The 17,606-nt window shown below is 46.0% G+C and overlaps 1 protein-coding gene across 1 annotated transcript in view; it reads left to right on the top strand.

Annotated features, from left to right (window-relative positions):
* The first annotated feature begins 8,614 nt into the window (after positions 1-8,614).
* LOC129327781 (zinc finger protein 160-like) overlaps positions 8,615-17,606 on the top strand; it is a 49,366-nt gene continuing 40,374 nt past the window's right edge. The window contains exons 1-5 of the mRNA XM_054976536.1: positions 8,615-8,897; positions 9,645-9,779; positions 10,400-10,507; positions 11,931-12,029; positions 12,235-12,336. Coding sequence (XP_054832511.1) covers positions 9,656-9,779; positions 10,400-10,507; positions 11,931-12,029; positions 12,235-12,336 — 433 coding nt within the window. The 5' untranslated portion in view covers positions 8,615-8,897; positions 9,645-9,655. The remainder of the gene's footprint in view (positions 8,898-9,644; positions 9,780-10,399; positions 10,508-11,930; positions 12,030-12,234; positions 12,337-17,606) is intronic.

Raw genomic sequence — 17,606 nt, 5'->3', positions numbered from 1 at the left:
AGATCTCCAGGAATTTCCCAATTTTGAACTGGCAACCCTATAGGAATCTCTACACACACTTCTATTAAATAATGAAAGGAGACAGTGCATCTTTCATGGATAGAGGTCCATGGTGAAGCTTTGTAGACCCTGTGAATGTGTAAAAAAAGAGATGACTTGCTCCTCTCCCTGCCAAGGTGTGAATAAACAGAGGAGGAAATGGCCCTAACAAGTTTTGGCAGGCTCTGAATTCCTCAAAAAGTGAGATGTATGGAGTAAGGCCCTACAACTCCCAGGATGCACTTCTCTTAAAGCTGCAGCCAAATGTTCTGTTCCTAGTACATACTCATTAACTGAGCAACATGTTCAGCTTGCTGTGGAAGCAGCACACGCTGCATATCATCACAGAGGACTTTGTGGAATGGCAAGTGTGGGTGACCTTGGGTTTTGCCATTGGAGGGGCATCTGGTTGAACGTAAAGCCTTAGAGGTTATCTGGGAAGTTTATGTACACAATGATTTATTGACCACAACATGCAGTGGAACACAAATTAAGCGGTGTTTTTGTTGCACAAAACTGTTTTTTGCTGAAACAGATTTGATGTAGAACAGTAAATGGCATGCCCTGGAGGTTGTGGACTAAGGAGAATTACCCGTGGTGTTCTGTTTTGCTCAAAACAGCCAAGTGCATGCCATGAGTCCTGGGACTTGGAGCCTGTGAAGGGTATGCGGATGGGTGCCTCACTCCCCATCTAGGCCTCTTAATATGCGACTTGGCTGGTTCAGCTGCCTTTACCTGCTTTTTGAATGTATTTTTACTGGGGTGGTTGTTGAAACGAGTTTCATCTGGGGAGTGTTGCCAGCTATGGAATGGGAAATTCCTGGAGATCTGCAGGTGGAGCCTGGGGAAAGCCGGGTTTGGGGACGGGTGGGCCTCCGTGTGGGGTACAATGCTACAACTCCCACCGGCCTGAGGAGTGCTGAATCGCCCTGGCCAGCCACCTCCTCATCCCCACCCCCGCCTTCCCACTGGCCTGAGGGGCACTGAATCGCCTCGGTGGCCACCTCCCCCCACCTCCTCACCCCCCGCCTTCCCACTGGCCTGAGGGGTGCTGAATCCCCCAGCCGGCCGTCTTCCCCTGCCACCTTCCCACCGGCCCGAGGGGCACTGAATCGCCCTGGCTGGCCACCTCCTCACCCCCACCCCTGCCTTCCCACTGGCCTGAGGGGCACTGAATTGCCTCGGTGGCCGCCTCCCCCCCACCTCCTCGCCCCCCCACCTTCCCACTTGCCTGAGGGGCACTGAATTGCCCCAGCCGGCTGCCTTACTGGCCCGAGGGACGTGGAATCCCCCCGGCTGGCCGCCTCCCCCCTCCCCCCCACCTTTCCACTGGCTGGAGGGACACTGAATCGCCCCGGCTGGCCGCCTCCTCGCCCCCACCCCCACCTTCCCCCTCACCTCTTCTTCCTCCCCCTTACTGGCTTTTTCTTCTGAGACCCGATCTACCTTCCCCTTTCTTGGCTGCTACACAGGTAGACCTGGCCTCTGGACCCACAGAGTCTTGTACTGTCTTCAGTTGTCTGCAGTTTCCTTGACCTGATTTTTACCTCAAAACACAGAGTTCCACAGCTAACCAATCAGAGGGGGGGGGGCAAGCAGGCAGGAGCCTGCCAGCCCCACAGGGAGATTGGCAACCCTAGTGAACTTTGAGGGGAGGTGCATTTGACCTCAGGACACATTCAAAGACTCCCAATAGCAACTGCATACTGTTTAGAATGTGGAGGGTGAGGCCCAATCAGGTCGTATATGCAAATGACCACTGTATTCCAACTGTCTCTGGGGAGGTGAGGTGTGGAATGTTGTGAGCCCTAATCAGCCTGCATATGCAAATGACCTTGAATGGCTGGGCCAATCAGGGAAGAGTGACCAAGCTGGAAGTGGACAGGTCCCTAGTGCTTGTCAGGTCCCTGAGCGGTCTTGTTTGCTGCCTCAGACAATTTATTTGGAAAGGCACAATAAAAACCCATTTAAATCTATCTCTTTTGAATGAGAAGGAAGGGTGGATGCATTGGCACATGTTGAGGTTTACCTGGGATTTTTTTTTTAAAAAAAATTTATTGGATGGGTTAACATACATTCCACAAATCATTTTATTACATATTTTCCCCTTATATTGATATGTGACCCACCTCCCCCCTTTTTCTATGTTGACTCCCAACAGCACTACGACTCTTTTATTTCTTATCGTTAACTCTACATTACTTTCATTTGTCCCTATTATTAAAGGCAAAGTTGTAACTTATTATTTATTACTACATTTCTATAGTTTTCAATAGACTACCCTTATTCTATCAGATCCCCTTACTTTTCAAAATCAGTTTTAATTTAAAATTTCTTCCAATCTATAAAAAAGTATTTTCTTGAATTTATTCTCATAACTATCTTAGCAATTTGATCATTTCAACCATATAGCACAGTTTAACTCCCATCTTCCATATATTACAATTTGTTTCCTTAACCAATTCAATATAACTTTGCATTTTTACCATAGATTCAATCCCTTAAATAGCTCTTGTAGCTTAAAGCTGGAAACTAACAGTGCAATCCTATGGAGAGTTACTCCAGTCTAAGGCCATTGACTTCAATGGGCTTAGACTGGTGTAACTCTCCATAGGATTGCACTGTTAGTCCTTCAGGTATTTCCCATCTGTAGCTTAAATCTTACACTTTTATCTCTCAGCTTTTTCCCCAATAAATTTTAATTTTTACTTTCTCCTAATCTATAAAAATTACTTGACTTTCATTCTCATAACTTCTTATAGATTTATCCATTTCTATCATATACAAGTTTAAATTTAATTTTCAACATATTCTAATTTTGTTCCATTAACCATTTAGATGCAGCTCAGATTTTAACTGTAAATTCAGTCCTTTAAATTGCTCTTGCGGCTTAAAGCTAGAAACTTAGTCCTTCCTGCAACTTAAATTTTGAACTACTGTCTCTCAGCTTTGGTGGTAGTTCTCTGCTCTTTTTGTTTTCTCTCCTGCTCCTGCTAAGGTGCTCTTTCATAATTCCTTCTCTGCTTTCCTCCATTAACAGTGAACTTTCAGCTTGCCATTTCAGGGTTTCCTCTTTCACTCTTCTAATTTTCCCTTGATTAGTATTATCTCTTTGTAAATTCTTCTGTTGCATATAACTGGAGTTGACTCTGTATGCCAAGACCAAATTTGTTGTTAACTCTTCTGATTGCTTGTTTAAAAATTCTGTCAAAACTTCAATCATTTGCTCTTGCATACCCTGTGATATTTCCTCTAGCACATCGCAAATTCCCGGTTCTTTTCCTGTAGTTTCATATTTGCTTCCTGACACATGATCTTGAAATGCTTGCTTTTCAACTTTTAAACTAGGTAACAAATCAGTGTCTTTTCCCTCCATCTCTTGAGTTGTCTGCTTTGTAGATTGTGGCTCCTCCTTCTCCATTTCTACTTTAATTAAATCCTTTATGTTTTTAATCAGACTTTCTCCCATTTTCTGCATAGATTGGCTCAGTTCTTTATTTCCCTCTGTGACTTTTCCCCCCAGCAATTCTATAGCCGTTCCTATGGCAGCCTGCCATTTCTTCTTTACTTTCTTCATGCTCCTAAGCTGGTTTTCTTCCCGCCCCAAAACTCAGTTTTTAGTATTCCACTTTTTTATATTTTAGTTCAAATATATTGTTTTTGTTAGTTTAAGAGTCCAATCTACTATAATCTCACCAAATGACGGGCGGAAATTCTCCATGGTAGCTTCCTTCGTCCTTTTCCCTTCTCAGAATGGTGGGCATCCACTTCCTTTTGTCCTCTCGTTGCTTTGTCTCGCGTTTTTCCATTCATTTTCCTTCCGTGGTCTTCTTTGCAGTTCCCACTTCCTTCTTGCTCTCCAGACTAAGCCTCTCTAGGCAGTGACACTCTCTGTTCTTCATGCATTCTGCCCTCTCGCGATATTTGCTCCACAGCTTCTCAGCCTCCTCCCTTTTCTCAACGTCAGTTATCTCTTCCGAAACCACAGGTATGCATAAACAAAAGTTATTTTCTCTTCTTTAGCACTTTATAGTCTATTGAGTTCCACTTCTTTCTTCAAAATGCCTTGCTCCTTTCTTGTGTTATCAACACGATCCACAATATTAACTTTTAATTAAAACTCTCTTCTAGTTTTGAGTCCGAAAGCAAGATAAAGATCTTTACCTCAATTTGTTCTGTTTGGGTCTTTTGTGCTGTTTCTTTTGTTTCAAATTGGCCAAATCTGGTACTGAAGCTTGGTTTCTGGTGACCTTATGTCAATCCAATGACTCCAAGAGCACTACAGAGATTTTAGCTCGCCCTTCTCCGAGGGGACCTCAAGACGATGAGGAAAATCCTTATCTAGGACTCCCCCTGCTGCCGAGATCACTCACTCTCAGGGTCTCGTAGCGTTCTAGCCCCTCTTCTCCCTGTAGAGGGGTGGCAGCTGGCGATCTAAGCACCTGGCCTGCCCAAACAGTCACTCTTGATGGTCCAGCTCCCCGGACCACGTCAGATCACCATTATCCAAACCAGAAGTCCAGGTTTACCTGGGATTTTAGTCTGATGGTTTTAAATCAGAATGTTCTAACTGCAACCTGTAAGCAGCCTTGATTCCAGAGGAAAAGAGGGGCACAACAGACTTTACTAAGTAAATAATTGGCCACTTGCCCTGACCTAGATAGTCCAGGTGAGCCTGATCTCGTCAGTCCTCAGAAACTAATGGGTCAGCCTAGTCTAGTAATTGGATGGGAGACCTCCAACAAGGACCAGGGTTTCGGAGGCAGGCAATGGCAAGCCACATCTGTTAGACTCTTGCCATGAAACCCCTACCAGGGGTCGCCATAAGTCCACTCTGACTTGAGGGCACTCTCCACCACCAAGTGGCCCCATAGGAACACAGACTGCGAGTGCTGCGCTTCCCTTTCATCACAACCCCCAGAACTGCCTATCCAGGGAATAAATTTTCCTGGCCGAGTTTGAATTGTTATGATTCCGTAACAATTAGCTCTAGCTGCAGATTCATTGAGAGATTTAAAACGCCTCAGTTTATTTCAGGGTCTCAGATCCCAGGCATGACTGCCAAACTAATGAATGGGACGGGTCACAGGTAAAGGATCTCATGCCTCTAACATGCCTTGAGAAAGGTGTGAGGGTGAGAAATGAGAAGAAGGAAGGCAATGGGCCAGTCATCTGTGGCAGGGGAGAATAGCAATATTCCGATGAGAAACCTGTTTTCTTTTGTGAAAAGTAAGAGGCATGCCACCTTCTAGAGCAAAGACAGCAGAACAGACATGACCCAGAAGGGCATAAGTATGGTTGCCAACTTCCAGGTGGGGTCTGGAGACAACCAACCCCCCCCCCCAAATTAGTAGGAATCCGCAGACTATAGAGGAAGTGATCTCTATGCTACAGACATCACTTCACTTGGAGAAAATGGCTGCTTTGGAGGCTGGGCTCCATGGAATTATACCCCTTGCCCTGGTGGTACTTCCATTCCCCAAACCCTGCCTTCCCCCAATCTCTACCCCAAATCCCTAGGAATTTCCCAACCAGATTTGGCAATCCTATGCACAAGAAATCCCCAAAGAGACCTATATCAAGGTGGCAAATGCAGAGGAGGGGGTTCCCTGTGAATCAGCATCAGTCAGAGGGACTGGAAGTCCCAGTGAGAATATATAATCCTCCAGTGAGCCTCGCGGCCAAGAAATACTGGGATAGTTCCAATCATGAGACAGAATTTGGCTCTTGAGGAAAAGTAGAGGGGTGAGGCTCACTCCTGCCAGGATCCGCGTAACATGTTGTTTATTGGAGCTGCCATGACCTGGAACTGTCAACTGGTTTATAAAGCGGGTCTGGCCAGGGGGTGCTTACAGGGACTGGGCACAGTCTCCTGCCAAATGCGTTGTTTGCCAAAGTGTGTCACTGGAGCCAATATAATGTGTTGGTACTCATCTTTCAGGCCCCAAATTGCTTGATTATGCTTGCCAACCTCCGGGCAGGGCTGGGAGTTCTCCCTGAATTACAATCCCAGACTAAAGAGAACAATTCCCCAGGAGAAAAGGGCAGCTTTGGAAGGTGGACGCTGTGAGATCACATCCCTACTGAGTTCCCTCCCCTCCCCAAACCTTCCCCTCCCCAAATCTTCAGGAATTTTCCAACCCAAAGTTGGGAAAGCTAATCCAGGCTCTTATTCTGAGTTTGGCTGAGGAGACCTTATTGTGGGACCCCATCAAAGAAATTTAGTTGGGGGCGGGGAAGGACAGGAAGACTTTCTCAGTAGCTGCGCCTCCTCTTGAGAACTCCCCATCCCAGCCCCCCCTGTACGGCAGATAGTTTCTTTTCTACAGATCTTCCAAGATCATCTGAATTTTTTGTCCTTGTAGGCCTTTTCCATTCAGTTTGTCTTGTGTTCATGCTTCTGTGGTGGTGATTTATTGTAAAACTCTAGTAGTATAAATTAGATTGTAACATAGTTCTTAATTCTAAATACAAAAATGGGGTGAGACTGAGTATTCTAATACCTAAATACATTGATACGCCGAATATCGTCACAGAGGACTTTGTGGTATGGCAAGTGCAAGTGACCTTCAGTTTTACCATTAGAGGGGCGTCTGGTTGAATGTAAAACCTTAGAAGACATTGTCTGGGAAGTTTATTTACACAATGATTGATTGGCCACAACATGCTGTGGAACACACATTAAGTGGTGTTTTTGCATCACAAAATTGTTTTCCTCAAACAGATTTGATGTAGAACCTGCATGCCATGGAGGTTGTGCACAAGGAGTGAAATCCTAACCAGAGTTACTCCATTGATTTCAGTGGGCTTAGACTGGAGTAATTCTGCTTAGGATTTCCGTGTAAAGGGACTTTGTGTTCTCTTTTTGCACAAAACAGCAAATTGCATGCCATGAGTCCCGGAACTTGGCACCTATGAAAGTTTTGTGGATGGGTGCCTCACTCCCCATCTAGGCCTCCCTAATATGTGAGTTGGCTGATTACGGTGCCTTTACCTGTAGTTCAAATGTATTTTTGTTGTTTAAAATGAGTTTAGTTTGGGAAGAGTGTAATAAATTTAAACCATCTCCTGCCCTTATATCTAGAATGTTGTTCTTGCCTTCATCTGACTTTTCCTATTGGTTTCTGCTCCCTCCCCACAAAGTCTGTAATATCCTGGTTCCCTGCTCTTCCTGATTAATTTTGGCCAGAAAGAGCTTAATAAAAGTACAGTATTTAAGGCTTTCTTTTCTAAAATATTGTTTTAAAGGATCATTAACATCTCCCTACCTTTTTGCCTTGTTGGCCATTCCATTCCCTACCTGCTTTTACATGGTCACCTCTGGCTCTCCAGGCGGATGCTACAATTCCCAGGATCTCCCTGGAACCCGAAGATTTCCTGGAGATGGATGCGTTTAAGAGCAGGCTGGAAAACCGAGGCTGGTGGGCTGCAGCCCTGGGACAATTCCCCCCCCCCTTTTGAGGGAAATTTGCTGAAATCCGTCAGGGATCCTCCTCTCCTAAGGACAACCAAGCCCTGAAAAGTGCTAAGGGATGTTAGCCCAAATAGGGAACCCCTGTATGTACAACCCAATTAATAGACATAAGGTGCTGATTCTGGAAAGAAAAGCATAATGAACTAATGCAGAATAGTGGAGGAGAAAACATTACAAGCTTTTTTGTCAAGGTACATAGCCAGCCTACAGAGGTTATATACCTTTTCAGATGTCATTGGAATGTTAATGGATACATGTTTTCCATACCTAATTTCCATATCAAACACCTGCCGTCTTTATTGTTGTCAGTGTACCGTGTTGAGTCTGGTTACTATATCTACTGCATACCTTCTATAGAAGGTTCAGACATTAACTATTTTGAGTTCTACACAGCACAGGTGCAGTCTCACATAATCAAAAGTTTCACTCCATTGTTTTAGAGAAGAACATGTTCTTTGGGGATCTAAAACCTCTTTCCTCTCGTTCCTTGTACAAAAACGTCCAATTTTTCTGCTGTGCCTTATTCACTCTTATGCTCCCACATTAATAACAATAACAACATTCAATGTATATACCACCCTTCAGGCCACCTTAACACTCACTCAGTGCGATTTACAAAATATATTATTATCCCCACAACAACGATCACCCCGTGAGGTGGGTGGGGCTGAGAGAGCTCCGGAAGAGCTGTGACTGACCCAAGGTAAACCAGCTGGCTTGTAGCAGGGGAATCAAACCCGGTTCTCTAGATGAGAGTCCTGCCGCTCTTAACCAGTACTCCAAACTGGCTCTCCATCTTAGCTATAACCCGATCAACCCCATTTCCTCCTACCGAGAAGCCGTTGTGGCTTCCTTAGAACCAGACTCAGATCCCTCAGGGGATCCCTTGCTTTTCAATGAATGGGGACAAGATGCTTGGCACGTCGCAGGAAAAAGGCATTGACAAAAGGCACCCGAAACCCTCTCCAGCAGCGGCCACTAGCATCGCTGCAGGGAATCGCCGGACATACGGGGAGAAACAGCGACACCTGCCGGTCGTCGAGGGCAAAAGAAGGCACAACCGGAGGCGGAAGCGGCGGGATTGGGGTCGGCCTCGCGAGCCTTCGCAGGCAGAACGCGCGAGATCTGGCTCCGTGTGCGCGGCTTGCAAGACGGAGTCCCCGTGACTCTCAGGCTGCGCGAACTGGCAGGCTCTCGAGCGTCTTTGTGTGAAATATCTTGCCTGTTTCTGCTCCTGGAGAAGGCGGGAAAACCGAGGCCTCTGGGCTGCTGCCGTGGGACTCTTGCCTTCCTCTCTTTCAGAGGGAATCTGCTGGAAACTGCGGCTCTTCTTCGTTTTTCCTGCTTGAAGGTCGAATTTGGCTTTCCCGTGGCTGCAGCAAAAGTGAGTTGATGATTCTCTCTCGTGAGAGTTCCGGTGCAAGAAGCAGGTGGGGGTCAGGCAGGAATTGAGAGAGAGAAACATGGCGGGAGGGAGCGCAGGGGAAAGAAAAGGCGAAAGAGAGGCTGCCCTGGCATGCAACCAGCCCGAGTCCCTAACCGAATAATTTCCCTCCTTAGTTTTTAAAATACGAAATTCAACCGCTCCTCATAATACTGCAGTTTGCTGCAGCACCTCCATTATACTTCTCCTTTTCCTTTTAAATCCAAAATCTCCTGAGATACAGAACGTTATTGGCACTTCAGGTGCAAGCTGTATATGTTGCAGTCCTAGCAGAAGGAGCAAAGATCAGTAAACATCAGCACAAAAGCTTGCTATTCTATGGCACACGCCTGCTCCTACCCCCGGTTTGTTATAAGAAAGACTACAAAGAGTACAAATGATATGATCTTCATAAATGGCCCAGCTTATGTTTATTGAACTGGATGAAAGCTTTAGAGTAGAACAGAACTCCTTCTCAGTCAAAGACATTTAAAGCAGAGTAATTGCTTGAAAATGCCACTGGGTATTTCTGGATTGCAACATGCAAGACAGTAGTCTCTGAGGCTGGAAAAATAATTTTTATTGCTATTTTGTTGTGTAGTGCATTTTCTAAAAAAATTGAATGAGCTGTATTAGGCATATGCTTAGTTACTTAAATGCTCAGGAACGCCAAGAGATGAATCAAATGGGTGTCTTCTCCTAATTCAGAGACCCCCTCCATGATGTCCTTTGCAGAGGTGGCCGTGCTCTTCACGGAGGAGGAATGGGCTCTCCTGGATCCGGCCCAGAGAGCTCTCTACTGGGAAGTGATGCAGGAAATTTACGAGACTGTGGCTTCTCTGGGTAAGGGTCTTTCCCCTTTTTTCCTTGATAGGGAAGAGAATGTTTTCCTCATCTGCCACTGAGGCAAACACCAACTCTCCTTCTCCTAAGTTTGCAGTGCCTCTGAATGAATGCATTCAACACTTTTGTGCTCTGAGGAGAAATCTCTAGCTGGAGAAGGCTCTGATTGGGAAGGACGGATGACATCCCAATTGAAACCGTCATTGCAGAGCCCCCCTCCGTCCTCTCTGCTGAGCGGTTCCAGGAACACTGCTGTGGTATTTTGGAGGGACAGGAAGGTGCTCTTTGGCCTCCAGTTTGAACTTCCTCCCCCTTTTCATGATCCCCTCCTACATTCATACCCCTGGAAAAACCACAGGGCACCCCAGTTTTTCAGCTGACATCTCTGAAAGATGTTATCCCACACCCCACAATCTCTCCTCCTTCCCTCTCATTCTAGCTTTTTTATCTGTTTATAAGTGTATATGTAATCTGATACTTTCCTTGTGCTCATCTTGGCACCAAGACATTGTAGGCACCTTGAATACTGGAAATGACCTCTGTCCCCCTAACTCCCCTGGCACAAAACGTTCTTAGAAGGACTAAATCCTTTCTTGTTCTTTTCCTGCTCCGCCTTGAAGGGCTTTTGGTCCCAGGGTCATTCCTTGATTCTCAGCTGCCTCCAAGGGAAATGCTGTTCCTCCAGAGCTCTGAGGAAATGGGAAGGCGTGGAAAGGTCCCCTTGTCAGGTAAGAGAGTCGAAGCAAAGCAGTAAAGGTCATTTCTGGGTATTTGTTTATTTATTAGATTTCTATCCTGCCCTCTGCATATGCAGGCTCAGGGAGGGTTACAACAGTCCTATTATATAAAAGGCTAACCGTGTTCCAGCCAAGGCCAGGATCAGTAGCGGAGCAGGTGGGATGCCTACCCCCCCCCCCTTCACCCAGCTAGAATCAGGAGCAGATCAGGAGCCTTCAGATCAGATGCTGGGATCAGGCACAGAGCAGGGGGTGATGCCCACCACCTCCGTTCAACTTGCTGAGATCAGACACGGAGCGGGTGGCAGTTCCTGCCTCTCTTTACTAGTAAAACATAATTTACATTAAAACTTCAGTAAAACTGCAGCGTCCAGTTTTCATAACGGCTGCTCTCATGGATGCAACTTCCAAAACATTAGCCACATCAGGGCCATAGCAGACTGGAGAGCAAACGCACGGCTACTTCAAGGAACAGCAGCTCCGTGTCTGGTTTCTTCCCCCTTCCCTTCTTTCTTGACCACCACACACACAATCTTCTGCCCTTCTGCTGGGTGGAGGAGTCAGAGCTCAGTGGTTAGAGCGTTTACTTTGCTTGTAGAAGGTCCCCAGTTCAACCCCCAGCATCTCCAGTGAATGGATCTCACACAGGAGGTGTTTGGAAAGCCCTTTCTGTGCCTGTGACCAGAGTGGATAATATTTGGCCTGAGACCTGAGTCAGTGACAAGTTGGCAGACGAACCAGTGGTCTGACTCAGTTTAAGGCAGGGTCACGAGTTCAAATTCCAACGTCCTCCTCCCCACATACTGGCTAAATTCAGCAATACTGTGTTCAATCTCATTGTCACTTTCAAGGCAAACAGATAACCCCCCCCACAAACACCATGATGTTCTCCATTTCCCCCTCTCCTGCCCACCATTCCCCCCCACCCCTTCCCACATTGCTAATAGGGAGCTCTCTGCCTCTTTTCCAAACCATTGATTGGTCTATTGCAGTAGAGTTTTTACCCTGTAGCAATAGACCAGTAAAATGACAAAAAGCCTGGAGGAGGATGGAGAATGGCGGCTGTGAGGAGAATTGAGACTCGTTTGAATGGGGAGGGAGAGGGGAACATCCGCCCCTCCCTTTCTGTGCTTTCCGAGAACCTGTTTGGGGAGGATCTCCCAGGAAAGATTATATATCAAGAGAGGTTTGGGGAACTCCAAATCAGAGCTGAGGAAAGCCCAGAAGTGTGACAAAAATAATGTGACGTCATGCAGAAGCCCAATTAAAATCCACTCTCATTTGGAGGAAACACAGAAGAAGAGCTCCATGTGGAAGAAATGATGAAGAACGCATAGGAGATAGTAGATCTTTTTGACGTTCAGTGTATATAAGAAAAGTCATGTCTAAATGGTGTGTTCTCGAATTCCCCCAGCTATAGAAAATCACATTCCCAATGATGGCCACGCCATTAAACAGGAGGAAGTGGAAGAAGCATGTGTCCAGGACCCCAAGGACACAGAACTAGCAGCAGGTACCTGCTTGGAATGTGGTGGGACCCTTTAAGGTTTGAGAATTAGGTTTCTATTTAATTTTACCCTGGAAAGACCCTTTGAACCCTGGAAAGACCCTTGTAGGTTGGCCCACTTCTCAAAGTCATCCGAGAACAATTTTCTCCTCTCTCAGACATCCTCTCTTTATAGATTGTAGATTCCCTATCTCTCTTCCTCCTCACACAGATGATGGGACTTTGAGGGAAGAGGAAGGCCTTGCCTCGGAAGGAGTGCTGGACAGGTTACCAGGACGCTCTCGAGAGAACGTGTCCTTCCCAGCTGAGCCAGGTGAGAGTGAGTCTCCTCTCCTTTGCTCCTGCAGAAACAGGGGCGGCAGTGCCAGGAAGGGTCTCTTCTTTGGGCCCCCCAAGTTCTTACGTTATGCTGGCACGGGAGATTTGAGTTAGGAGGAAGTTCCCCGATCATTCTCCCTCCCCTTCCTTATTCCCTGTGTTCCCTGCTGGACCCCGGCCTGTTGCCTCTTACAGCAAGGCAGGCAGCCCCTTGCTCCTCTCTCCAGAAGCAAAGCAGGCCTGTGGAGACCAGAAGAAACACACGCCAGGTGACAAAATGATGTTGTCTCTTTCGTTACTGGCTTTCAGTGTGAAAACGAGGGGATTTGGGGAAGACCTCCTGTGCAGGAAGAGAAATGGGGGTGGGGGGAAGCAAGACAACCAAGGGTCCATTTCAAAGCATTCCTTGGGATGTTTTTCTATGGGATCTCCGCCTGTTTTGTTTTGTCTGATGAAGGAATGAAAATAAAAGGTGTTCTATTTTCATATGGGAACGTTCTTGTGGGTGCCACTTCCAGGACAGTAGCCATGTCAGGGCCAAACTAAACATGACAGAGAATGCACAGCCCTTCCCAGCAGCAGCAGCTCCATTTCTGGATTCCTCTTCCTCCCCTTTGATGACCTATCCTGCCACCACCTTCTGTTCTGAGGAGGCGTTGTAGCTCAGTGGGTGGAGGTCCTGCTTTGCCTCTTGGGGCTGTCGGACATGGTGCCGGAGACATCTAGACCGATTGTTCTGGCTGAATGCTCCCTGTCAGGGCTGGCCCAGAACTTACTTGCTTTATTGGCAGCCTTGGGCCACTCTCAGCTAGGAGGGCAGTATTGTAGGGAGGGGATCTGAGATGATCCACTAATGAGTTAGGAACCATAGACCTCACCGCTATGTTGTATTGGATTCCTGCTAATGCCATCTTTGTGAACTTGTATCTATTTACCCTATGGCATTGGTTACGGAAATGTTCCTGATATCGAGTGTACTAATCTCACACTTTGTAGTCTGCCTTGAGTCTCAGTGAGAAAGGTGGACTATAAATGATATAAATAAAAGAATAGTATTAAAAAACAGGGACAGGCCCCACTCTGGACTGCATCTTTTGCGCTGAGCCTTTGAGGGAAGGTCTTCTTTTGGGTTTGGAGACTGGGCCTGAACCCATGGTCTGACCGTTACCCACTGAAGGCAAGCGGGAATATGGCACTAAAGCCCTGCAAAAAGGGGGGAGATGTTAAAATAGTTCTCCCCTGGAGGGTCATAGATCCTTCTGGGTTCCAGAAGGCTTGTTCATCCCCATTATTTGAAAAATCTTGACATCTTCTGACTCCTAAATTTGAAGCTTTACTGGGTCAAGAGAAGAGAATTAGCTGCGACACATTTGCAACGCCTGAAATAGTCACCCAAGACTAACACCTGGTCTATAGCCGAGGCGTCCCTCTGCACGTCTCCAGAATGCAAGCCAAATGATGTCATGGGGTGTGTCTGTGTGACTGTGTGTGTGTGTGAGAGAGAGAGACACACACAATTGTGGCGATCTCTTGCTCTGAGTACTGGTGAACTGTTGTGCAGTGTGCAGGAATGGGAGGGCAGCCAAATTAAAAAGGGGGAAGAGAGTTTCTCATCCCTCCTTCGTTACAACCGATATACTGGGAAACTAACTTTGCCTGAATGCTCCCAGGGAAACACTGAGCTGCTTTAATTATGGATGGTAGAAAGAGTTTAATACAGCTAAATGCATGTAGGAGTGGCGGAGTGCCTTGCAAATGGCTGGGTTGGGATGAGGACGACTGCCCTTGCTTCTGTTTGCATGCTTAGTGGACTGGGTGTTTCCTGGTGGTAGCAGCTGCCTGTAGACCTACTCTGTGGTGTCTCGATGCAATGCTGAAGCATTCACAAAAAAATGGTTGCTACGATATCACAGATCCGGGTAACCAAGTAGGTTGGAACAAAAGAAAAATATAAAATATAACTTTGAATGTAAGAGAAAAGATTAAAAACACAAGTGTCTAATTTAATTAATCAGATAAAAACACATAAGTTAGATTTAAAAACATCCATGATACAGTTGAACATATAAGTACTAAAACTTTGTATATATTCAAATAAAACCACGAACATACAGGTAAATTAGTACAGTTCATCTCTAGGTATAGAACCCCAAACCAGATGCAGTTTGGACCGAAAGGCCTTCCTCGGTGGTATGCATATCTCATAAACAGTATTCTACCAATATAATAAATAAATAACAAAAGTTGACCTAGCACAAAATGTACACTGAGATGTAATAGCGTGGAGTGAATTCCAGTGAATTTCTCCCCGGAACAGCATTTATTTATTTATTTGTTTATAGTCCACCTTTCTCATTGACAGTCAAGGCAGATTACATAGTGTGAGATCAGTACAATTAGTAGCAAGCACAAGGGTAAGCATTTTCATACAGAGTCAAAGACGTTTCTTATAAACAATGTCATAGGGTAAATGAATACAAGTTTACAGAGACATAGCATTAGCAAGGATCCATTACAGGGTTGAAGGATAGCTGAAACCGAACTTAACCACTTCAAGGATTGACATTAGACAACATGAAGCACAAGCAGCATATATGAGTACATATTCAAAGCAACAGTTAATATGTAAAGTAATATAATGGTGGGGCCCATGGTTCCCAACTAGGAGTGGTCACCCCCAAGAGATTTCCTGCTTCTGGTTTACCGAGAGCAAGAAAAAAATTCGGGTAAACCCAAAACCCGAAGCAAGCTGCTTCAGGTTCGAGTATTTAAGCCAATTAGGCATTTTTAGGGAAGATTTGGCCATTGTTTCCAATGGGAAATGCTGCTCCTGGCTATCCGGGGGCTTGGGGGTGGCATTTCCTTCCTAATAATACCAAATCTGCAGGGGATCCTCTCCCAACCCTCCTCTCAAGACCACTCAAGTTTCAGGGAGATAGGAAAGTCCCCCCAGCCGCCCTCGATCTCCATTGTTCCCTGTGGGGAAAATGGTAGGGGATGGTTCCCAGGAGGCTGGGGGTGGCATTTTGCTAGCAAAATGCATCAAACCTACAGGGAATGCTCTCCCAACCGTCCTATCACGGCCTCCCAAGTTTCAGGGAGATTGGACTTTGGGGGGCCATGTTATGCCCCCCCAAAGGTTCTCCAAGCCACATTATTCCCTATGAGGACTAACATCACACCAGAATAGAAAAGAATCCAGTAGCACCTTTAAGACTAACCAACTTTACTGTAGCATAAGATTTTGAGAATCACAGTTCTCTTCGTCAGATGCATGGAGGGTAACTGGTCAGATATATAGGGGGAGAGGGGAGGTGGAGAGTAGATGCAATCAGTAGCTTTTGATAATGAGACAACCATTCATAGTCTCTATTCAATCCAAGCCTAACTGAAACAAATTTACATATGAATTCCAATTCAGCAGCTTCCCGTTGAATTCTGTTTTTGAAAGGTTTCTGTTGAATTACAGTGACATTTGAGTCCTTGATGGAATGTCCTGGTAGATTGAAGTATTCTCCCACTGGTTTCTGGATGTTGCCATTTTTAATGTCAGATTTGTGTCCATTTATTCTTTTGTGCAGAGGTTGGCTGGTTTGTCCAATGTACAGAGCAGATGGACATTGTTGGCACATGAGGGCATATATCATGGTGGAGGATGAGCAGCTGTAAGAGCCAGAAATAGTGTAGTTGACGCCATTGGGTCCTGTAATTGTATTTCCTGGGTAGATATGAGGGCAGAGCTGGCATCTTGGTCTGTTTTCGGGTCTGTTATCTTTGCTGGTGACTCTGCTAGCCAATTCATGGTTGTAGGTGAGAAGTCGTTTAAGGTTGGGTGGCTGTCTGTAGGAAAGGAGAGGTCTTCCACTTAGGGCTTGTGAGAACAGGCTGGCCAGCCAGTGCCACTTTCCATTGTTCCCAATGAGGACCAAACTTCACATCAGAGAATCATACCAACAAAAATTCAATTTAAATAAATTTAATGTATTAGATTTATGGTAACAGCAGCCATTAATGTTACCTTAACATTTATTACATCAATATTAAATTATTAAAAGAGGGACTACCCCCCCCCCAATGCTGGCTTCAGGCTGAAACTGTGAGACACTCTAGAGGAACCCGAGGTAATCTCCATGTACAGCATGGAGACACGGAGTCTATCCAGCAGAGGAAGTCTTTCAATGTCTCACTGTAGGCCAAGGAAAAATGTAGGCTGGCCAAAATACAAGCTTCCAATTTATATCCCCTGCAGCATCTCCTTCCAGAGAATCCGTTGGCTGGAAGGAGGATGCAACAGTAGGATTGGACACTCCTACCTCCCCCCTCCCTTCTCTGATCTCCCTCCCTCCTCTCCCTGGTACTGCTATCAGTTCAGCAACCTTTATTGGCATTACTGTACCACTATCCCTCCTTAACTACCCTGCCATTCAGAAAAAAAGGAGGGAATCTCTGACAGCAGCACTTTTCGTGCTGTTTGCAAGCAACTTTGCAAACAGCTAGGAAAGTGTTGCTTTCAAGTTTCCTGCCTTTTTTTACCGGATGGGAGGGGGTGGAGGAGGTTCTAGTGAGTCACTCACTCCTTCCCCTCCCCTCTGCTAAGAAAGAGCAGGAAGCTTGCATTTTTCAGAACTTTGCTGACTGTTTGCAAATGTAAACAGGCCAACATCTTCCTGAATCGAGCCTGATTCGGGTATTTAACCTGAATTGGAATCCCGAAGCACACATCCCTATTCCCAACTCATTAGCAAAACATCCGGGGGGGCCTCCCTATAATACCGGCCTCCTATTAGTGAAACATCCAGGATTCCCTCCCTACAATACTGTCCTCCTATCTGAGTAAAAAGCCTTTTTGAATAATTCAGTTTTGCATTGTTTGCGGAAAGCCAAGAGTGTAGGAGCTCTCTTGACCTCCTCAGGCAGGCTGTTCCATAGGGTAGGGGCCACCACAGACCATGTACGGTCTGCAGTTGAGTTTGCCCATGTGCAGGCTGGTATCTGCAAGAGACCCTGTTTGGATGAGTGAAGCTGCTGAGGAGGGACATAGAGAGGGAAGCGGTCCCATAGGTATATCAGGCCAAGACCATGAAGAGTTTTGTATGTAACAATCAGTACCTTGAATTGAGCGGGTAGCTGATAAGTAGCCAATGGAGTGACTGCAGGATGAGAGTGATGTTCATGCTCCTGCTAACAGTCAAACTGCAGCATTTTGCACCAATTGGAGCCTCCTAGTTAACTTAGATGGAATACCAATATATAATGCATTACAAT

The sequence above is a fragment of the Eublepharis macularius genome, chromosome 4, assembly GCF_028583425.1.
Source record: "Eublepharis macularius isolate TG4126 chromosome 4, MPM_Emac_v1.0, whole genome shotgun sequence".
In the NCBI taxonomy this organism is placed as follows: Eukaryota; Metazoa; Chordata; class Lepidosauria; order Squamata; family Eublepharidae; genus Eublepharis; species Eublepharis macularius.
Note: the sequence above shows the minus strand (reverse complement) of the source record. Positions and strands in the feature narration are given on the sequence as shown.